Source organism: Podarcis erhardii, assembly GCF_964252035.2.
Source record: "Podarcis erhardii genome assembly, chromosome: 4".
In the NCBI taxonomy this organism is placed as follows: domain Eukaryota; kingdom Metazoa; phylum Chordata; class Lepidosauria; order Squamata; family Lacertidae; genus Podarcis; species Podarcis erhardii.
The window spans coordinates 80,999,892-81,023,605 of NC_138508.1; the positions used below are offsets into that span (position 1 = coordinate 80,999,892).

At 41.6% G+C, this 23,714-nt stretch overlaps 2 protein-coding genes and 1 long non-coding RNA gene across 3 annotated transcripts in view; 1 reads left to right on the forward strand and 2 right to left on the reverse strand.

Annotated features, from left to right (window-relative positions):
• Nucleotides 1-835: 835 nt before the first annotated feature.
• On the reverse strand, nucleotides 836-18,858 carry LAMP1 (lysosomal associated membrane protein 1). Its single transcript, XM_081858325.1, has 9 exons — nucleotides 18,683-18,858; nucleotides 11,444-11,559; nucleotides 9,142-9,355; nucleotides 8,841-9,005; nucleotides 6,181-6,362; nucleotides 5,464-5,586; nucleotides 3,941-4,010; nucleotides 3,293-3,463; nucleotides 836-1,806 (listed from the first exon to the last, which is right to left on the reverse strand). Exons 1-9 carry the CDS (start codon nucleotides 18,729-18,731, stop codon nucleotides 1,667-1,669), a joined length of 1,230 nt encoding a protein of 409 aa, XP_081714451.1. The 5' UTR covers nucleotides 18,732-18,858; the 3' UTR covers nucleotides 836-1,666.
• Nucleotides 18,859-18,900: 42 nt separating this feature from the next.
• Nucleotides 18,901-21,520, forward strand: LOC309339959. The gene is made up of 2 exons (XR_014155700.1): nucleotides 18,901-19,173; nucleotides 20,909-21,520. It is a non-coding gene; the product is annotated as an uncharacterized lncRNA (long non-coding RNA).
• The window catches only part of CUL4A (cullin 4A), a 32,077-nt gene continuing 29,325 nt past the window's right edge, over nucleotides 20,963-23,714 (reverse strand). Inside the window, exons 18-20 of the mRNA XM_081858101.1 lie at nucleotides 23,151-23,323; nucleotides 22,481-22,633; nucleotides 20,963-22,288 (exon numbers count right to left, since the gene is read on the reverse strand). Of these exons, the coding sequence (XP_081714227.1) occupies nucleotides 22,193-22,288; nucleotides 22,481-22,633; nucleotides 23,151-23,323 (422 nt within the window). The 3' untranslated portion in view covers nucleotides 20,963-22,192. The remainder of the gene's footprint in view (nucleotides 22,289-22,480; nucleotides 22,634-23,150; nucleotides 23,324-23,714) is intronic.

The window sequence follows — 23,714 nt, forward strand, 5'->3', positions numbered from 1 at the left end:
AGGCTGACTCCCAACACAAGCAATTTATTTCAAGAATCACTTGTATGATTAGGAGCCATCTGGTGTGCAGATCTTTGAATGAATGGCTACTAGAACAAGCACAGCTTCTATTTGCACCTCTGAAATTTTAAGTTGTGTGTGCTTTGTCCTGTTGTGACTGTATGATATAGGGTCTCTACCTGTTAAGTAAGGCTGGGCAATATCTGGTCATTAACATTGTGATGTATCAGCAGCTAAATGCCATGATTTTCTGATATCACGATGTCTGAAACATATCTCAGCTGCTGCTTCCTCACCACCTTAGGGGAGGAAGCAGCAGCCAAGATACATTGCCCAGCCCCATGCCGTTGTGGCTCACGTGAGCAAGAGCAGTATGGGGGCTTGATCAGTTGAGTGGGCAGCTTTCCGTGCCCCCCAGTTGATCAAGCCCCCCCCTTGCATAAGATGGGGGGTGGGGCTTCCTTAAACTGCTCAGCTAAGGGGAAGGAAGCCTCCAACCCCACAGCTGAGTAAGCCACCATACAGCTCTGGCTTCCGCAAGCCAGAAGGGCAGGGGGAAGGCAGGTGGTAGCTTGCCGCCAGCACAGCATAAGGTACGCTGTGCTGGCAATGGCTGCCAGGCATTTACACAACAGCCAACCACATATTCCCTTTGTCTGTAGATACCTTGGCCAACTGCTCTTTCATCTTCTGAAACTGATTCTCTGGGGCACAGAGGCAGACTAGGGAAATGAATGTGGCAGGCAAAATTTGCTGCTTGGGTTTTGCAGTGCACCCCTTCCACTTCTCTTTACACAAAAATGTTGCAATTGCTCAACTGGACACTGACAAAACATACAGAAAAGTCTTTATTAGCATTGTTACAGGCAATGCATCCATAACTGATCCTTGCAGTGTACAGTCCCAGCCAAGATCAAAGCAAGAATTAGCAGACTGAAGTCTATTATTGTACACATGTGCAGAAAAAGGACCTCCTTTGAACTTCAACAGAAGAGACTGAAATTCACTTTACAAAAAATAAAGTAACACCCATTTTTTTATGTAAAAAAGGGCCAGCTCCTACCAAGCTGACAGACCAAAAATATCTTAGAAGTCAGCCAAATTGTATCTCCACACCTTGCACATACCAGGCTTAGCATTTAAAGCTTATTAATGATACATACCTAGGTAGAGACAAAGTGGGAATTGTGTAAGTTTGATTGGTCAGTCATTACTGTAGTTACTGCACCTAAGCAGTTTAAATTCAGCACAGGGTGGTAGTATCAGAAAAGTGGAAATTTCCCTTTGTTAGATATAATTAATCTGAATTTTAAGTGAATGAATGTGAATTAACTACATCACATCCATTTAGAGTAGTTGACATTAAAAACCATGCCAATTCAGAAAAGCATTCTTAAAACTTCAGCCTGTTTCTATGTGGGTGAATACTTAACCCATTAGCAAAATTAAACAGAATTATAGAAGTTATCCTTTGTGCATAGTTAAATGCCACGAGATGGATTTCACATTTAGTAAAAGCAGGCACTGCAAGAAACAGTTGGTAAGGAAGAGATTGTGCTCCCTCATATCAATCTATTTGAGGGGAAGATGGGGAAATGGGGGGAATCGATGTATCTGCTTCTTGCAACTGCTGTTCTCCCACACTGGTTTAAGGAAGTGCAAATCATTAAATTGTTTGATAGCCAGCATGGCTACGTTTTCTGCCAATTAAATATGCAATCAACACTATAAGGACAAGTCCAGCAAGGGCTGCACCAACTATGATTGGGATCAACATATTGTTTTCATCCATTGGGCATTCTTCCGCTGAAAGAAAGAAAAAACAATTCTAGAAAGCAGCTTTAATTCTAAAATTCTGTTAGAAAAATAGCAAGGAACCAGGCCAAACACCAAATAATCATTCCAGGACCCAATCTATTCTACTCTTCAATGATCTGTCAGGGTATCTACATTGACTATCGGAAAGTGAATTTAAACTATTTTGCCTCCTAACTTACTGCAGGTGCCTTCCAAATACTTTTGGACTACAATTCCCATCATGCCTAACCCCTAGCAGGCTCATGCTGGGAGTTGTAGCCCAAAATATCAGAATTCTAGGTTCCCAACTGGTAGAACCTTGGAGGAACAACTTCACAAGGTATTATTATTACTACAGTTGTTACCACTTGGTAAAACAGTGTCTGATAGCATTGTACTTTCTAAGTTTTGACAGTAGTAGTAGTAGTTCTAATGGTGGAAGTGCTTTCTTGCCCACCTTTGAGCACAGGTGGTGTCTGAAGTAACCGTTTCAACCTTGTTACTTTGCCCTTCATATGAAATCAGGCAATTTCAAGCCTGAGAAAAAAGGTGCACAATCTTACAAGCGGCATGTTTAGTTCAACTCAAGGCTCTCTAATAATGGCTATCATATTTTCTCCCACAAGTAATGGGAGACAACTCTAACTAAAGGCCATATGCACAACACCAGTCCCTCAAGCACACCAGTATAGGAACCCCCTTGCTAGCAGTTCAGTACAATGGGATGGATGGAGAGAAGTTTGGATTGTCACAGTATGTAGCTTAAGGATGAGGAACTTAAGTCCCACCACCCACAGCTGGTGACTGGGAGTGATGGGTTAGCTGTTAGCAATATGATGCAAATTAAAATGCTCAGCAGTCAGATCAGATGACGTCTTGGTAAGCTCTCCTTGGGAACCTGAAGGGTTAATAGCCAAACATTTGTAGCATACTAATTAGCTATAAGCACAGCTGTGTACTTTTGCAGTAAGGTCACCCCATAAGGCAGAAATATACACTTTATCAAACTACATTTTTTCTCTATACTGCATATGGCATCTTGCTCTCTGCCGACTCCCACCCCTTTTGAAACTGCAAAACTGACAATCTTTCTTTGCCAATTGGGAGTCAACTTTAAATTAGTGAGGCTGCAGGAAGAAGAATGCTTATTGTGGAGTGTTCTGGTATGACAGACTAGGAATCAATGATAGTCTTCCTTCTGAAACTTATTTAAGCTTCTTTTAATTACCTTCAGTCTTTGGGCAGAGCCGAGATGAGCCACCATATAATAAAACTTACCCCTGAGGTTGTGATGAGCAAATTAATCTACATTTAACTGGTTAAGTCACAGATCATGTGCTCACCCACAGTAATGTAAAGAAACAAACCTATAAATGTGTACAGGTGACACCACTAAGTATGGCCAAGCTAGATCATCAAGTTACTATTGCTCTGAAAGAACGAAGTTTTTGCACTGAACTTGTGTTTAATATGTAGTGTATTAAACACAGCTTACGTGTTCCAAATGTGTTTCCTGTGATCTTGAAAGCCTGGACTTGAGCATTGAATATATTGAGAGAGGTTTCATTTGAGATCCAAATACTCTCTTCTGAAAAACACTTGTACGATTTTCCAACTGTCGCTTTGAGAGCACTCAGGCTATCGTTGTCAGCTTTAAATGTTCTTTCTGTATTAAAAAAAACAACACAGATGAGATTAAGTAGGACCACACTCGTTTGTAAAGGCACCAGCCCATTTTGCCACCATGTTTTTATAGGTGGTGGTGTGAAGTTACTGATGAGCAGTAACAAAAGTCAGGACCCCTTTCCTGCTGTCAGTACAGCATTGTCTTGGACAAGCTGTTGCACCAAACTTTTATAGGCTATTTGCTTTCCTGGGCTTGAGGACCCTGAAATCATGGTGTGGGTGTCAATCAAACCAGTTGACTGTATTTCAAGGTTCATGGCTTTCTCTCTTATCTCCTAGTGAGCCTTCTAAAAGCTAAAGAACGAATAACCCTGGCATTTCAAACTGGCAATTAACACAGTTTGTGAATACTTGCATCTCTTTATCTTCTTTGAACTCTGCTATTTTGGACATTCTTTGTATCCTTCAAAATCTAAGTTATTAAAGTCATTTTAAAATACACGTATATATTACTTACTTATAGATTCAGGAGGCAGACTTGTGCTCACAGAGATACGGTGCAAAAAATACTTGTCAGTGGTTGAGTTCTTAAAAAGAAAGATAAATCTTAGTCACTTGTTGGGTTTCTTTTAAAAGGCTAGTCTATGCATGCTACAGGGACACCATATCACTGGTAAAATACGCTGCAGTTGTTAATAGAAAGGGACAACATACATAGCGTATACATCTACATATCATGACAAGCCATAATTAAAACATGGCTTATGTGCATGCACATGCTGCTGAATCACTCCTGCTTCACTCCCTTTGTTGAGCCAGGAACAAAAAACCACAAGCACTGGTAACTATAGATCAAGAACCATGGTTTAAACACTACAGAAGACACTGAAGAAGAAATGCCCTATTTTAAGGGCGTGAACTCCAGATCCCACTGGTGATTTTAAGATAGTGAGGCTGTTTCATAAGCTCAAGTAAATAAATTGAAAAATACAAAATGGCTATCATGCCATTCTGCTCATTCACAAAATTACAAGTCATCTAAAATTGCCATTTTATTTTTTAACAAGTGCCATTTATTTATTTACACTAGTACCTCAGGTTAAGAACTTAATTCGTTCTGGAGGTCTGTTCTTAACCTGAGGTACCACTTTCGCTAATGGAGCCTCCCGCTGCTGCTACGCCACCGCGTGATTTCTGTTCTCATCCTGAAGCAAAGTTCTTAACCCGAGGTACTATTTCTGGGTTAGTGAAGTCTGTAACCTGAAGTATCTGTAACCCAAGGTAAGGTAAAGGTAAAGGTACCCCTGCCCGTACGGGCCAGTCGTGTCCGACTCTAGGGTTGCACGCTCATCTCGCTTAAGAGGCTGGGAGCTGGCGCCGTCCAAAGACACTTCTGGGTCACGTGGCCAGCGTGACAAAGCTGCAGCCGGCAAGCCAGCACCAGCGCCGCACATGGAAACGCCGTTTACCTTCCCGCTATAAAGCGGTACCTATTTATCTACTTGCACTTAGGGGTGCTTTCGAACTGCTAGGTGGGCAGGAGCTGGGACCGAACGATGGGAGCTCACCCCGCCGCGGGGATTCGAACTGCTGACCATGCCATCGGCAAGTCCTAGGTGCTGAGGTTTTACCCACAGCGCCACCCGCGTCCCTTTAACCCGAGGTACCACTGTACTAATTTGCACCACCTTCCTCCAGGGCGATAAACACACCAATAGTAACATAATGAAACCTCTAAAGCAACCTTCTAAAAACAGTCTAAAGCTACTGAAGTTCTGCACATAAGCTTTTGTGCCCTGATCCATGATCTTCCCAGTTACTGGTAGAAGCAGAGTTATGCACATAAATAGAGTAATATTTGCATGGTCTATACATGTCAAACACAGCTCTGCCTGTCAATCAGAAGCAGTCAATGTGGTGTTCTCCCAACTTCAATGGCTCCATCTAGCATGACCAAAAGTCAGGGATGAGGAGGAGCATAGACCAATACCATATGGACTACATCAGCATTCTGTAAGTGTGGCATCAAACTATGCTTACCTGCTCAAAATAAAAAACCAGATCAGTGCTCCCAGAAGTCAAGTTCAGAGTAACTGTGGAATCCCCACAATGCCCAGAGAAAGTTGTATTTGCTGGAAGATTCAACAATTCCCACTTCTTAGTCTTAGAAACAGAAAAACAAAAAGTTATGACATTTTCTTTTAAAAACAAAAAGTTATGACATTTTCTTCAGTAATTTTTGTGTAAACGGCTTTGGGAACAGTGTGCAGAAACAGGAAAGCAACTTTCCTAGGAGTACACAATAGGGTTAAATTGAATGACTTTACTGTACAGGCTATGATCTGTATGGATATTGAAATGAGCACATTATTAAAAAGCCTTTTGTGCTCGCAGTGTTATATTCTTGATTGTTTTTAAATTTTAGCTATTTTTAATTGTCTTATTTTGCTGGGCTCCTTTTCAGTAGCCACAATGGTGCCATGGGGGTGATCAGAGATGATCAACTTTTCCAGATTTTGCCATGTTTATGATTAGTCTAAATTTAACTGGCAGTTGTGCAAGAGTAAGAGATCCTGGCCAAGTCTGCAGGACATAGTGCACAGGTGGACAACACTAACCTCCTTGAAACACATTATTGTGTGGCTGCTGGTGGTGAAGAGCCTGGATTTAATAAGCCTACTAGTCTGGTCTAAGGTGCATTAGCTTCCCATGTATCTCTATGTATTGCTATGTATAAATAATAAATATGGAAGTTACCTGGTTTTTGGTGGTGTAGGTAATATTAAGCTGCAGGCCCATAGAAGCAAGCAAACAGCCAGTCAAATTGTATCGTCCAACGTCTGGAGTTTTGGGGGCTGCAGTTGGTGCTGCAGTTGGTGCCACACTTGTAGTTGCGGGAACGGCGGTTGTAGACCCTTTGTCTTCACTACAGACAGTTTCTGGAAGGCAGTGATCACAAATCATAGCATGGAAAGTAGTCAATTAACACTCAGTCAACCTTCATTTTTTCACTTTGTCCAGTCTCTTCTCCCGCTTTGCTCCCAACTACAAAATGTGTACTTAGCCCCTTTTTGTTTTTGAAAATATATTTTAATATCCCTTGTACAACTGTGTTCTTCAAGGCAATTCATAGTTTGTTAAGCTCAAAAACAAAGACGTTTACTGATAATGCAATCGTTAAAAAGCCCAACAATATGAAACATACGATGAACACAGGAGCTAAATATTTAAGCATCAGCATGAAGCCTGCAGGGGCAAATTTACCACAAAACTCAGGAAGACAATAGCATAGGCAACAGGTGAGCCTTTTTGCAGAGCATTACATAAATGGGGTGCCGCCATCAAAAAGACCCTCTCCATGGTAGCCACTCACCTTACCACATTAGGTGTGGAAATGTGGGGAAGAGCCAATGAAAATCTTAAGGCCCCGGGACAGAAATATATGAGAAAATATACTCATTCAAGCAGCCTGACCCCAAGCCATTTAGGGATTTAAAGATTAAAACCAACACTTTGGATTGGGCCCAGAAAATGGGCTGGAAGCTACTGCACATGTGCAATATAATTTTATTTGCCAATCCCCATCAGTAGTCTGACCACTCTTATTTTGGACCAACTCAAGTTTCTAGATAATTTTCAAGGGCACAATGCTGTATTCCAACCAGGAGCTTGTTGAGTCATAGTTAGGTCAACCAAAACTGATAAAGGTGCTCCAAATCACTGGACCACCTAAACCTCATGGGGGGGGGGGCAGCGGAGTGCTGGATCTAGAAGCACCCACAAGCTAACTTTTTGTCCTTCACATGTTTTGGACTATGATCAACTGCAGCCAATGTGACTGTGCTGTAGCTGGAGGAGCCTGAGCCACAGTACAAAATATCTAGAGGACACTGGTTTGGCAATGGCTGGGCCTATGATACCGAAAGCTGCTGACAGGTAAGAGAATCAATTAGGTCACACTCTTCACCTGTCTTGGCAGAGACCATCTCATAGGGAAACACAGGCAGTGTTCCAAACCCAGTCCTAATGCCTCACTAAGGTGGGTCTAGAAAATCAGAGCCATCCAAGAGAGCTTGGAGCAGCTAAGCCTAGGCAAAGTTCCTGTCTCACTCAGGTGCTGTATAGCTTGGATCCACTCCCTCTCACAGTGATGAATTTACATTCTCCTGGATCCAGGCAGACAGCCCCTTCCTAACACAAGTGGTTGGTCAAACTAGTCCAGAGCCATGTCACTACCCTCAGACCTCATTAATTGAAACTCCAAGCAATAAATTGGACCAGACAGTGTTATGGAGCCCACCTAAGGCACTGCACTAAAAGTGAAAGGTGCGAGGAAACAGGCATAATCATCATCAGTCAACATTTCTTTTCAATCTCCATTTCAAAGAACACTTTGATAGGAACACCCACCCACCAGATATTAACTGTTACTTCACCCCCCCCCCACAAAAGACTAGATAAATTTCCACCAAAACTCAGTGAACCCAAACACCCAGTTAGTAATAGCTAAATGGCCAACAAACCTTCTCCCTTCTTTAACTCTAGGCACCATCTAGCTTCTCAGAAATGACTCCTTCACTAAATTGCTGCCTTAAAAGGTTAATAGGGTAGCCATCTCCCTCATACTACCCCCTCCACTGACATTGGCACAACAAAACACACACCCTTGCTTGAAGAAGTCATGGCTCTTGGCCTTTCTCAGCAAATTCTATAGGCTGTGAGGACTGATGTGTCTCATAGCAGGGATGGTGGCAGCTGGTGCTCCCGCCCCCAGCCGGGTTTTTTGTGTGGTAGCAGTGAGAAGCAGAGACCAGATGGCAAAACAGATCTCCTGCTGTCCTACCTGTGGCACTGCTGTTCCAAATTCACCCTTGTATTTTGAAGGAAGCTGTGTCTCAAACTAAACTTGGGTGTCAGGGTCCTTAGTGTGATATCAATTTGCTTCCTGGAAACGGGCCATTTCAAAAGCCATGATAAAATTCATTCATTTGCTGCTCCATTGCTGTTTCACAAATTGCACACAGCAAAGAGGGCTCCTCCTGTTCTTCCAAAACACAATACTGTCGGAAAGACCAGTGAAAGAGAGAACTGGGAGGAAGGTTCTCCCAGTTTGCTCTTCTCTTGTCCTTTCCAACTAGGCTTCAGCTGCATTTGCCAGTAATACTTACTACTTCCCAACTTATTAACAATACCCTTCGGCTTTCTGCATGGTAAGTTGTTGGCCATTCAAAACCTATGCTACACAAAGACTGTTTTGGCTTTCCCCAATCAGGAACTCATTTTACATAAACCATTACAAAATAGCAATCTTTCAGCACAACCCCAAACCTACAGAGAAAATGAGAGTCCCTGGGGTATGACTAGTTCCAGTGGGAAGAGTTGGCATGCCATAAGCTTTTTGAAAATACAATGCTTACCTTTTCCACTGAAGGTGTTGTTTACAAGGTATGCCTCAAGCGTAACGTTGCTGAGAAGGACAGTCACATTATTCATGCTTATTATGGTGTGGTTGCTGTGACATGTATATGTTGTCCTTAAGCCTGCTTGAATATCAGTGTCTTTGGACACATTTCTTGCTCCAGCTGCAGAAAGTGTGCAATTGTATTAGTGTGTGATGGTCTTCAGATAATCTCTCCATAAATATGGCAACCATCCTATGTACCACCAACCCAGCTACCTTCATCATACTGTACTTTGCAAAGCCTCCAAAACACTTACTTTCACTTGAGTTGGGGAAAAGGCTGGCATCTGACAAGTTGTAGGTGAAAGTCAGACTCCTGACAACGTAGACATCTGCATTTCTTACAAATGCCATCTTTAATGAGTTATTGTTGCTAAATCCAATTGCAAGAACTTCTGAAGTGTCGTTTGGCTTGCCACATGTGCTTTCTGGCAGTACCACAGCATTAGAAGGAAGTGAAAAGATCTTGACCTAACAGACAAAAACAGTATTGCTGTTATAGTGAGCATCAGAACTGTTGTAAACATCAAACAATCAAAAGTAAGTAAAATGCTTCAAGGCACTCAATAACCATAGTAGATTTTTGGGGGTGGGGGTGGGAATACAAAGTAAACCTACGTAGGTTTTAGTGGTGCACCTTTGGGTCAGGATCAAATTGCCGTTTAATTTCTACAATGTAGGATAAGGCTTTAGAGTGAAGTGTGGGAAGGAAGGATCCCATGCCAAGTAAAAATGTGTTTGCTTGTTTTTTTATTTATTAACTAAAGGTTAGGCAGGTGGGGTGTGCGTTGGGGAAAGAATAATCCCTCCCTGTGTTTTAGAAAGGATTTGGCACAGAGTAGGTTGGGGCTTACCACATTTCGTTTCTGTCTCTATTCCTAAACCAGGCAGGCATACGTAGCAACAGAAAGTTAGCAAAACAATAGTGACAGAACCAATGGCGTACTGATTAGAATGCTGGACTAGAACAAGGGAGATTCAGGTTCAAATCCTAACACAGTTATGAAGCCGATTTTGTGACACTGTGCCAGTCATTGTCTCTCAGCCTGAATTACTTTACAGGGGTATTACAAGAATAAAATGGGGCTTTAGCTTCTTGGAGGGAAGGCAGGATAAAAATTGTAAAATTTAGCCGAATCTCCTTTCCTGCAATTTCTATCCATTAGCTCCAGTTCTGCTCTCTGTCAGCTCCATTTTCTGCATATTTTTGAAAATTGCTATTGTGCCCATACCCCATCTTCTCGTCTCAGGCTAAACATGTCCAGCTTTTTCAACCATTCCTCACATAATTTGGTTTCCAGGCTCCTCTGCACTTGGGTCATTCTTCTCGAGGCACACTCTTCTCTTTCAATGTCTTCTTTAAAATGTGATGCCCATAACAGTACACAGCTGTAGCCTGACTAGTGCAGAATGGAGTGGAACTATTACTTCTCATGGTATGATTCTAGACACAATGCTGCTACCAATGCAGCCTAAACTTTCATTGGCTTTTTTTAGTAGCTGCACTGGTGGCTCGAGTTTAATTTGTGACTAACAAACCTTTAGTTACTAAAGATACCTATTTTTCACATGTATTGCTTCAAAGCAGATCTTCCCTATTTCTACACTTGTGGCCTTGATTTTGTAAACAGAACTTTACAATTTCTCACTGTTCAACTTTATCTTGCTGGTTTGGATACCATGTTTTAGCCAGTGATAATCACTTTGAGTCTTGATTCCGTCTTCTTCCAAGCCTCCTGTCATCTACAAATTTGTTAAGCATATCCTCTACACCCTCATCCAAGGGATTTATAAAGATGTTAAAAGGCACAGGGCCTCAGACAGATCCTTGCAGTACTTCACTCAGGACCTTCCTCTAGGTCAGGGTTTCCCAAATTTGGGTCTCCAGCTGTTTTGGACTCGATACTCATCATCCCTGACCACTAGCTAGGGATGATGGGAGTTGTAGACCAAAAACAGCTGAAGACCTAAGTCTGGGAAACTCTGCTCAAGGTTGATGCAGAGACCATTAAGGAGCACATGGTGGATACGGCTGTTTCAGCAGCTATAAAAGTGAAGTAAGCATTGTGTGCCTTATAAACAGGGCTATTTTTAATCCTATATTTGCTCTGAGGCATTATTACTGATCCCAAGGAATTGGGTTAGGACATAATTTTATAACTAAATTTTACCCTCATCCCCACCAGTAAATGATATTACAAACTTGTTTTCCATCAAGCTCTGCCTTCAGTTGACCACAAACACTTCAGGAAAGTGTCTGAGTGAGTTTTGAGCCAATTCATGCATCACTTTCATGACGTACATTTAAAATTATTTTCCTGCCATGTGGATAGGATGAACATATACACATACTAACAAATCAGAGACCAAGGTTTAACTGCCGCTCCCAATCAAATATAGAAATCCAAAATTTCTTCAAACAGACTCAACCATGAGTGCAAAATAAGCAGCTTCAGCTCTGAAAACAGCATTTTTAGCCGCACAACATAGCACCTTAAAAGTTATGTCTCTGTAAGCAGCTTTCTGGCCCACCACGCATTTAAGCTTCAGCATCCTCACCTCTTTACTGGTTTTTGTGTTGTATTCCACTTTAAATAGCACAGAAAAATTGGCTAATATGCAGGTTTTGTTTTTCCCATCTCTTACTTCAAACGCTGAAGATGCTTGTAAAAATCCTGCAAACAGAAAACAATAAATATCAAGAAGTGCAATGCCGATAGATAGCTTTGAAGAATATATGCAACATCCATATGTAACGATGGGCTTCACTAGGACAGATGACTTTTGTGGAAGGAGAATATGATTGCTTTTAGAAAGCCCACACTTGCTCAGTACAGGCACCTCTCCACTCGCACACAATTGATTTTGGCGTCAAAAGAGGTGGGGTAGAATGGAACCCCCATGCAGCCACCAAGAACAGAACCCCCGCATAAGCGAGGATTCCCCTGTAGCAACTCTAGCTTGCAACACATTTTATTGTGAAGATAATCTAAGCCATTACAGTATTATAAAACACACAATATTTAAGAACCTATTATGTATTAGTGTGTTCCAACATTCATACAAAGCATGTTCCAAAGGGATGAAAAACTCTTAAGCAACCATGAGAATGATTTAAGGAAAGTCAATTTATGCCAACCAGAATCACAACCTTTGTTTGCAAAATGGTTCATTGTATCTCCACTGGCTTTATTTGTATCTAGTCCTCTTGATAACACACTGATAAAGAGCCCTGTTACAAAACTACCAAACATTCTTGTTAAATTTGTCATGTGAGAAACACAAGCTAACAAGTTTTATCTACATGCTAAAGAATCATTTTCATTTGAAAATATACAAAAGTAGAAAACTCACCACATTTCCATTTTTTATACTTTTAATTGTTTATATGAATGGGTAGTATATATTTTCATAAATACAATACCAATACTCAAGTGTACAAGACAGCTTTTTAATAACTGAGCCATGGCTTACATTAAGACCGTACGACACACACAAAAATACTATCTAAATAATCACTCCCATTTTACTGAAAATTAAAGGAATGTAGAAATCCCCACCCCACAAAGGTGTTTTGAGTATATTCTACCTCTGGCAGGGATCAGTATTTTTAAAATGTGGTCAGGCAATATTAAGTTGACCTCAGCTACCAGATGTCTTCATTAATAAGGTTCTAGTTGCTACAGTACAGGCCGTTGCCAAAGGCAACTACAGATTACCACCTGCAGGAGGTAATGATTTACTCAAATTGCACCAACATATGAAGATCTGCACAAAGGACAATTTTTTAAACCTCCACCTTTTTAAAACTGTGCAACTATAACACGTGTGTGTGGAAGTCTCAACAGGACCCCACCCCCTAATTTAAGCTAGAATCTTATATGCTTCCCCTCTAGATTTACACGAGTATATTGTTAGGCTTTTTCTACAACAGTGACATGTTTTGTCGGGGGGAGGACAGGAAAGGGTTAGGGAGGAGCTAGGCCGGGGGGACGGGGACTGGATAGCCAAACTAAACAACTCTCTGTGAAGTGAACTGAATGAATACAGGTTTGCCTAGCAATATGCAAGTGGGTTGGACTAGATGACCCTCAGGATCCCTTCCAACTCTACAATTGCATGATTCAGGCTAAGATACCATTCAGTCAACTGTTCAACAGGCACAGAGTCTGGTATACCAAGCTTCTCGTCCTCTCTCCAAAGGCCAGCCAACCAGCATGTCCTAACTTTTCTCCAGTGGATTTGACTTGAGAACAAACATCATGTACTGTGAATTTAAGACTGGCTGTACGTTGCTGAAACTTTCCATTGCCTATGACTGATTTGTGCTTCTTTGTTCTCTTCCACAACAACCATGTGCAAGCTGTGAGACTACTGAAAAGTTATGCAGCACGTGAATTTGTTTTCAATTGCTATAGAGTCAAACCATTAATAGGTAAAATATGTTTAATTGTCCGACAGCCTTAATACTATTGAAATAATACTTTCCCCCAGTGCTTCCCCCCTTCCTTCCGAACTGTAGCGACTTTCTTCCCTCTCCAAAAACACAAACAACTATCTTGGAATACCAAGTAGTGACCTGCCAATGAAGCAGCATTGTTGGAAGACACAAAAATTGAGCAAGTTTCACAGCCTGATTATACCCCATCATTTTGTTGATTTTGTCATTTTTGAACATGCTGGAGTGGCAGCAATTCAAGCCCATTATGAAAGTGCATTCATACAAGTTTTTTCTCCCAGGAACTGCTTAATGCAGAGAGAAGGGCAAAGTCCACTGCAATGTTTTCCTCTTCTACTTAAAAATGCAGGAAGGCTGTAAGCTGTTTGTACTTCTGGGTGACAAGTTTTACTGCAGTAGAATTGTGTTCCATTTGTTGTCAGAGGTCTCCTAACATTTAATTGGAGTATATATCATGGAGGGATTTCACTAAAATGGAAGAAAACTGCTACAGAAGTCTGAATTGCAAACACACTGCTACATCTTTGAATTGTTTGAATTGTATGGCAGACTTAGAAAGAAACAAATGAGCTACACTTCCAAAACAGCATCCAACGAATAGAGCATATTCTCCACAAGAGACTAGTCTAGCTTATCCAACTTTGAGAACAGGTCTTTCAAGCAGTTTTAAATCACTTAGTGCACAATCCAAACTCCTGATGTGCCAAACAGAGCTTCTGTGGGATGGGAAGGGGCTGAGCTGACCTAAGATCCAGGCCCCATCCCTACAATAGCTCCAGAAGCAGAATTTTGCCTGCCCTGCACCCTGGCAATGAGAGCAATAGAGCTGCAGATGTTATGGAAGCTCCGCTGCTCTATGTGTTTCTGCTGCCCAACCAGGGTTTGGATTGCTCTGCCAGCGTATTTTCAATACCAGTTTCTTTAAAGACTTGTCATCAAATATTCATACCCTATGCAAATAATATTTTAACCAAAATGCTTGCTTGGTTTTTTAAAGATATGCACCAGAACCAAGAAACACAAGGACCTTTTTTAAATAGATAGATCCTTTTTATTGGCCAATTCTCACAGGTTTGAAACTATCAGCATTATGCAATACAGAGCTGGAACTGCTTATTAGGAAAAGGATAGGTGCTTTACAATATGCAAGCTAACAAGATGAATATATAAATCAAAAGAAGACACACCTGCCTTACTCACTCAACACCATATTAATAGGGTGCAAGAGGCATTTTAAATACAGTGTGTGGACAAATGAAATTTTTAACTTGTGGGATCCATGGAAAGTTTCTTTGTATTTGCGAGCGCATTTAAGATCTGCAGGCAGGCAGCAAACTAGGGCACTATTCTGGCTGTAGCCCCACCCGTGCATTTCACAATACTGTACTGCACTATGGGAGATTGGCTGTTCCAACCCTTTATGCAGTGGATAAGAGCAGAGACAGGAAGACTCCAGGGCAGCCTGAATCACTCTCTACTCTATGATAAGTGTGCCATGCTCAGAGTAGTAGAATGGTAGCTACATGTTTCATGCAATGAGAATCTGAACCATGGAGATACCTAGTCAACTTGAGTGAAGAGCACCTATGTGGGAAAGCAGTTCACATTAAGATTGCGCACCTCATCTTAAGAGTAAGGCTAGGTTAAGTTTCAGTGGATCATTTAATAGTAAATCTTGAAACTGAAAAGTTCATGGTTATGCAAGACAATATAATACAGCTTCCTGCTAAACAGTTGTCCCGGCCCAGATTTCATGCTGCATCAGCTCTTCCTGAGTAAGTAATTCTATGCTACGGATAAACATAAAACACAAGTTTTAGTGGAAAGTCATTTGTAAGCTTCATGTTTTGGATTATACGTATGTGAAATGAGCTGGTACAAAGAGATGTTTCTAGTGTTTATGCACCAATGTAGGTTGCTTCCTTGTGACTATGGGGCAACTGCAGATAAACCTATGGAATGAATATTACCCTTCCAATAAAGCAGCCATTTTAAAAAGGAACTCCCCACTGCTTTTCATCTGATAAAGGCACCTCCGTCATGAGCCCTTTTAAGTTAGTGCCTTTTAGCAAGAGATTAGATGACACCAATTTGTCAGCAACTCTGTAATATATGCAAGGACTTTGGGCCAACACTGCACTAGGAAGATCCTAACTTGCATATCAAGAGTTTGGCAGCACTGCAGTGTTCAGACTTGACACACTTTTCTAAAAACACTCTGTGCAATTTTCAAAAGCTGAATTGGTGGCCATTAATTTAAAGCAAGAAACACCTGTTATGTTTCCCAAACACAGCTTCTTAACACCTAAACTGGACAAGTCCACTGCAGAAGGGAGTTAAAACCCTCCGACAATTATCTATATATCCAGAGCCCTCAGCCTCATTTAGGGCACTGGAAGGATTATCATTCCTTTTACAGCCCTTGTTTATCTTCTTTGTTTGCTCCTAGTAAATCAACTAGAGTTTGGCAGTTCTGGAGAGATATCTACCAGGCCTTGCAGTTAGCTGAATTATTGTGCACGTGCACAAGGATTCTGTACCATGCAAATCCATTCAAGCTGCCCAAAGTTTCAAATTGTTATAGAAACCTCATCTCGTGCCATAAAGCTGATTCTAGTTCATCCAACTGTAGTTGACAGCTGATCTGGAAAGTTTAAGAAAGCCAGCCATTTTCTTGTAGGCAAAGATGTACTAAGTTTATAGTTGCTTATGGAAATTTATTCCAAAATCCTGAAGTAATCAAGTTCAAGAGAAGCCACCTGTCAAAGTTACAGCTCCCACACAATTAGGTATCAGTTAACAAGTTTAATATTATATTTTACTGAGCACCCATAAGTCTTTTGAAGACATGGGCATGAATGAGAGTTCAAGAGAAGACAGGAGTTGACCAAAGAGTACTAAATCATCCAACAACAAATACTCTTTGTAGGCAGTATAAGAACATGCTCTCCTGTCCTTTTAGAACCTTTGTTTTGGTGCAGAGCAGGAAACTGCAAAGTGAAACTTGAGGGAGCATCATATAAGCAAGCTAAAGTTGAATTTCAGGAAAAAGCAGGTATCACACCCAGAATAAAATCCACTGACGATCAAATCCATGAATGTATCTTTAAAGAATCCAAACCATTAAAAACACACACCAAGTACACATAATTTGTTAAAGTAAAATAAGTATTCATTATTTTGAAGTAAAAGGGGAGACTAGTCTCATTAGTCCCAGGTTTGTCTCTGGTTTCCCTAATCTTTGTGTTTTAATGCCTTTAAAACATTGTAAATAAACTACTCTTGAATTTGCTATACGGTATGTAGCTTTTTACTTCAAACATGCCTCTGCTTTTTTACAACAGGCCCAAATACTTCAGCCTATAATGGCAAGGCTAACTTTAATGACAAAGGTGAGAAAAGGAATCCTGGGGAAAAACACTTCAGGATATACATAGCCACCATCTACTGAGTTGGGATGGAATAAGGCAGACCAGTGATTGCAGACTAATAATCACATACAAATCCATACTGTATCAAGTCAAAGCAGCACAGCAAGGACACAAATTCATGAGTCATACTTGTTCTAAATTCTATACTCTGGCCTACATTACTGGGATGCCCAGGTTTTCTCATTGACCTCATGCTATAGTGAGAAAGATTGTATGATTTACAGCCTAATCCTGTGAATATTTACTTGGGGGATAAAGTCCCACTGAGTGCAAGAGAACCTGTAGAAATCTCTGCAAGATAACAGCTTCATATCACCAGTGTTATACAGCCAGTGATAAAGGTACTGAAACTAGACAATGCCACTTGGGAGAAAAAATCCAGCAGAAGACAACTACTATCAGGAGAGAAGAATTTCACCTTCAGCTGGGTCACCTATTACATTCTAAGTTCCTTCACATTTGCTACATCTAGTTTACACAAAACACAAGTTTGGGAAGATGGTGAATGCCTTGCAAAACAGCAGGGATACAGAACCTCTTTTAGATGGGAGGACACATTCCCATCTGGGAAGCCTTCCTAAACCACATGGGTGGGGCCAGAGGTAAAAGTGGGCAGAACAACAAATGTAAATTTCACCCTTGTACAGCAGGTTGGTTTGTTCACTCTCACTCTCAAACAAGCCTTCCTATCCTCCATCCAGAGAAACAAGACAACTTATCAGAGTTTAGCCAAATACTCACAGGAAGGCTGCAAAGCAGTGCAGTGAGGGTCAGCCAGAGTGGCCTCAAGGGAGCATCGCCAGTTTTGTTGGTACAATCAAGCAGAGAGGAAACTCTCAGTGCTCTCTGCACCAATATACCAACAGTGAAAGTTATCTATTTCAAATTAGCAGCATGCGAGGCCTCAAGCACAAGAAGGCAAACAAGTTCTCTTGCTCGCACCTGTCGTTGCTAGAAGAGGGCGCTTCAGCCAAAAAAAAAAAAAGTTGTTTGCAGAGCTGCTGGGGGAAAAACAGAACATAGGGACGCAGGATTTGAACAGCCTTCAAAACACAGTTGCCTTGGAAGGAGAACAATAAAGTGGCAGTATGTTTCTTAAGATATGCAGCTGCAGCCAAAAGGAACAAGGCGTCAAGGTTTAAGGTTACAAAGCCATCCACACCCTGGGTGTGCAAGCTAGGCAAAGGTTGGAGCAAAGCTACAGCAGCAACTAGTCACTGCCTCACAATACAGTGACCTGGAGGAAAAGTAGATGGTCAGCTCTTTAGATAAAGCTCCGTGATTAATAATAGTAATTTTATTATTTATACCCCACCCACCTGGCTGGGTTTCCCTAGCTGGGCGACTTCCAGCACATAAGGGGAGAAGGATGGGGGGCGACATGGGTTTCGGTATACAGCCAATTCACACCTGCCTAACTGAGGAGGAGAGGCAGCGCCTTTAAATGCTGAAATCCGCGTTAGCGGTTGCACTGCATTAAGTACACCGTGTCCTGCACCACCGTTTCCCACGGCGGAAAACAGCCCTCTTGCTTCTCCCTAACGCGGAGAGGCTGCTCTGCCCTCAGGGCCGCGTGGGAGGCCCGCCTGCCCTTTGGCGCAGACACCTGGCCCGCTAACTTCCCAGGTGCCGGGGGAAGGAAGCGGCGACCCGGCGGCCCGGGCTCGGCTCCAGGGTGAGGCGCGGTGCCAGCCCAGCGCCACACGGGAGGAGGAGGCCGCCGCCGCCGCCGCCGCCTTTTTCCTCGCCGCGGGGCTTCCACGCACAGGGCCTCGAGCGGAGGGCAAGGGGCGGCGGCAGGCAGGGCGCTCCTTCCCTTCTCAGGGAAGCGACGGAGACCCGCGAGAGCTGAGGCCGGGGAGAGGCCTACGAAAAGAAGCCGCCGCCGCCGCCGCCGCGGATACTCACCCAGCAGGGCCGCCGCCAGGAGCAACCCCCAGCTGTACCGAGGCGCCATGACAGGAGCGGGCAGAGTCAGGAGACAGAGAGAAGAACGCGAAGCTGAGCGGGGAGCGCAGACTGAGGAACGTCGGCGTCGGCAGCACCGAATAACGCCGAGAGGCGCGGTCACGTGATCGACGTAGTCGTCGCCGTCGGCCCACCCCGCCTCTCCCACCGCTTTTTTTTTTTTTTAACCTCCGTCACCTGATCTTAATAAACCACGCCCGGCCTCTTTAATAAAGAATGGGGAGGGGGGCAGAGAGAGAGAGAGAAGACGGGCAGAACCAGAGCCGTGATCTCGCGAGAACGGAGAGAAGCAGGCCATAGGCTGAGGCCGTTGAGAGGCTTTCTCCCCCTCCCTTTTTTTTTTACTGTAGTTTTTTAACCGATTTCAGTTCGTTCTCACGTCACCGGGCTGAACTGCTAAAAGCGAAATACAGTGGTTCCTCGGGTTACAGGTGCTTCAGGCTACAGACTCCCTCGGGTTAAGAACTTTACCTCAGGATGAGAACAGAAATCGTTTGGCGGCCGCGGGAGGCCCCATTAGCTAAAGTGGTACCTCAGGTTAAGAACAGCTTCAGGTTAAGAACAGACCTCTTGAACGAATTAAGTTCTTAACCCGAGGTACCACTGTTTAGGGGAAGCTCGAATCGGCTTGTGGCGATTATAATCACTATTAGGCCCGCCGCCCATCCTGGCTGGGAATTTGTTGCGGGGAAAACGACGCTCTTCCCGTGCTTCGTCCGAGGAGGTCGGCTGGTGGCAGGAGTTTCGTTTCCTTTGGGAGGCTGCTCCGGGTTCAGTGCCAAGGAAATGACTCCAATGTCACATGAGCTCTCGCGATAGAGTCATGTTTTTTTAAAGAAATTTAATTATTGTGTGGGCGGAGAGGGAAAACAATTCATACCCGAAATATAAATCCTCTACTGGAAGGTTCTCAGAAAAAGCAAGAGAGCCCCTAACAAATGGGGCTTGTCGGTTGTACTGCCGCCACAAACGCGACTTGATAGGCATTTCAGCTACAGACATTTTAGGGCGAGGGGCAGGGAAAGCCACACAACAACGTGCCAGTGAGACAGCAGAAACCTAAACACAAGGTGCGTAAGTTTGAAGTTGCTTAACGTTGAGCTGAAAGTAGTTTGAAGACCTGCTCTGGCTTCGGAAGCCACCTGCAGCAAATGGAGGTGACAACCTACCAATGCCACGAAACCTGACTAAAATGGCTACTGCTGTCACCGGTCATTACTGCCTTTAAAAAGAAAAAGGACGCCAACGAAAGAGGTCAAGAGAGGGACTGTAAAAGGAAGAAGGTAGATACGAAAATGAGCTGGGCATCAGTGATTGCAAACAGGAGGCAGTCTTTCGAGTCCCCCGTCTTCCATCCCTTGATTGACAATTTGAGTCGAACGTTTCCCTTTACTGTATCTCTCTATAAATGCATCTCTAATGCAGTTGTCTCCCACATCCAAATGACCAGGCACAGAACACAGGAAAGCTGTAAACTGAACCATTTTCAGGCCATCAGTATAGGCAGATGTGCAAGCAAAAACTAGAACTAACTGAGAGAATTACTACGTTTATTTAAAATTGTAGTGTTGACAATAATAATTTATAAAATTCATGTTAACTTTTATATTTATATTTTTCTCTTTTATACTTTTTCAAGCAATCGATAGTTTTGACTAGTAAACTGAAGTAGGATCCTGATATATGTTGTTTTGGTTTATTATTTTGTTTTCCAGTCTAAATATATGTTGTTTTGGTTTATTATTTTGTTTTCCAGTCTAAATAATAATGTAGCTATATTTATTGTAGAGATATTGCCCATAAATTTGTTAACAGCCTTCTGTGCAAGCTTCCAAACTGAACAAGTGTTGCAGGAAATAAAGCAGTACTGGAGACAAGAAAAGAAAAATGAGGATATACTTTGTAAAAATACTGAAACATTGAACTAATCCCTTGTATGAATCATCATGAAGGTCCTGTCTTTTAGAAAGAGGCATACTCATTATAGCATTAAAAAGGTAGCAACACAATTTTACTAATTTTGGACAATACTCCATGCTATTGCAAATAGGAAAGAGATTGTCACATTCATACAGTGGAAAAGCAGTTACTATGCACGAGATCTGCTTTAAGTAAAAATCAGATTTAAAAGTTTCTATTTGCTTAATTTTTTTTTTTTTGAAACAGGAAAATGGGAAGGAAATTTCAATGAATGTTGGATTCATCACTAACTCATAGTAATGCAGATGAGAAAAGGATTTTAATTTGCAGAAGTCAAAATAATACAAGGGAGTTTATATAATAAACCAAGTTACTAATTTTATGCAAAGCATTTTAATAAAGATACTACTAACATTAATGACACAAAAGGTCAAACTCCCTTTGGTTTCTTTTAAACATACATCATTAGGCGTATCCTGTAAAGCCAGCAGTTACAACTGTCTGTTAACATAGCTTTCTTTCTTCAAAGTTCGGTGAATTTCCATGTAAATGATATGAAACAAGCTACTTCATCTGTCAAGGTAAAACTATGAGAACAATCAAATCTTCCTGCGTGCAGAAAGTCCAGAGAAACTTTGCAAATGAATGCACAGAATGGGATACAAAGGAGGAAAGCTACCACAATAGGAATATTTTCTCATGTTTTCTCATGTTTCAGCAAGTATGATCCGGAGAGGAGCTGGATTGTTTTCGTTACAGGGCAAAAAAGCCTTAAAAAAATATTTTGAAATTTTCTAAGATCATGCCACTGTAATTACCCTGTGTGTAACTTTTAGAATAAAACTATATTATCCTGTAGTTTCATTTTTTTTACATGAAAGGTTATAAACAATTATCCCAGAGCTAGAAAGTGCTTATTTGGTTCACCTTCATGTGGCCAAGAAGAAAATATATTTCACCAATGAATATCTGAGCTCATTAGAAAGCTCATCTATATTGTTTTTAATGCAGTTATCCTCTTGGCACTTGATCCATCTAAACAGGGATAAGGTATAGAAAATAAAAAAACAAAACAAAAATCTAACAGAACAAACTAGAATTCTTGGTGCATAGTTAAAACTTCAGTGTACCCCGAGACCACTGATTGTTCTTCAACAGTGTTTAAAAGAAACTCAAATAATTCTTGAAGCGAAAAATGGCAGCGTAAAGTATTTTTATGATGTGCTGTCAAACACACACAACCACTCTTCAGGCAAAAGAATTATATCATACAGAGGACAATTACCATTCACTCCAACTCCAAAATAAATTTTGAACAGAATTCTGAAAGAAATCAAGAAGCAGATCTAAAAATAATTGTCTCTGAATACCACCACAGATACTAGGCAAGGATGTTTCAAGTATCAGCAGTACATGCAGCTGCTTAATGAACATCATTCCCAGTTCTGCTAAAAGTAAGGTTTGGGAACAACACAAGTATCCATTGTTGGGAAGCTAATGTCCTCCTGTTTTATAAAAACAGTTTCCTCCTCATGCAACATAGTGGTACTGATTAGGGTTATCTTTGTCTCTCTCCATATAGTCTCTGTCTATGAGAGATTCAATCCGCTTTTTCAAGTCTCCAGGCTGTAATAAGAGAATAAGTTGACACGGTTTAGCAATGTAAGGACAAAGGAAATAAAATACTAGAGAGATGGAGACAGATGGAGACAACACTCTGAAAATGATAATGTATTCTGTGATCACAGTAATTTTACCATAATTGTGCTCCCAATTTCGCCTCTCCCTTACTGTATTATACATTAATATTTCACTCACCTTTACTGGAAATTTTAGCTGATTATATAACTCTGAAACAAGAAGATTGTGACTGAGTGTCTTCCTCATCTTCATTATTCGTACTATAGCTGCATCAATCTGATACTGTCTATCTTGAAACACCCTTTCAGTTGTGCTGACTTGCTCTTCGACCTGTACGGCAAGTATGAAAAATATGCATCAATTACCCTGACACACAAACACACACATGTGCATACATACATGCATATTATTTGGTTAATATAATTAATTGATAGTATGGAGAGAGGATCTATACCAAAAGAATTGGTATTGATGCTATGGCATGGCCAGCTTTTGGGGATTAGGCAAGAGTGAAACAAAAGTCAACTAATGGTTGCATCATGTAAATTTGCCTCTCAGAAAGGACAGGCTATGACTGAAATAAAGGTCAGATAAATATTTACAAATTATCTACAAATTTAACTGGCTGAATCCATAACAATGTCAAATGTTTAGTTTTCACCCCTCAAAACAACCCCCCTCTCTGAGTCTAACACTACAACACTTGGTTGAGCCCGGAACAAAAGCACTTCTATTCAGGGCTGAGAATACAACACATTTTTCATACATGTCTTAACATCTCTTGGTTAAACCCAAACACCACCGCACTATAGACTATTCCAAAGAGCTGTCCGCATTGAATACATACCGTTTCTTTCATCTGGATTTGATTGATCTTTATTCTGAACAATTTATGCTTAAAATCACCATTAAAGGCAAATTTGTCTCCATCTTCTACATCCTTTCCTCTTGGACTTTTATTCAGTACTCTTGCTTTACCACAGGCCAGAGACTGCAAGGTTCTTTTTAATTCGCTGTCCTCTGTGAAGGGGGTTTAAAATGCAAATACACAATGGAAAACTGTTTACAATTGCTGTATCAATTGCCATAAAGCACAGACTGAAGAGGAAATGAGCTGGAAAAGTGTTGAGATAGGGGCAGGTGGAGATTACTCTAGTTCAGTCCTGAAAATTTCCACATATCTACTTGCTTAGGGGAGTTAACAATATCCTAGGAGATCAGGATATTAAACAGGATATTACAAACTGCTTCTGTCCCCCTCCCTTCTGCTATGGTGCAGAAGACTGTGAAATACAAGCCTGTCATATACAAGTACAGTAGCACCTCGGCTTACGTTACCCTTGGGTAACGTAAACTTCGGGTAGCGAAAGTGGCAAACCTGGAAGTGTTTCACCCTGCACACATGAGCAGA

Coding starts and splice junctions, on each gene's coding strand:
- LAMP1 (XM_081858325.1), bottom strand. CDS start 18,731: ATGGCGCCTCGGTACAGCTGGGGGTTGCTCCTGGCGGCGGCCCTGCTG. Junction 5,587..6,180: donor CCTACACCACCAAAAACCAG/GTAACTTCCATA, acceptor TCTGTTTCTAAG/ACTAAGAAGTGGGAATTGTT. Junction 3,464..3,940: donor TCTGCCTCCTGAATCTATAA/GTAAGTAATATA, acceptor TTTTTAATACAG/AAAGAACATTTAAAGCTGAC.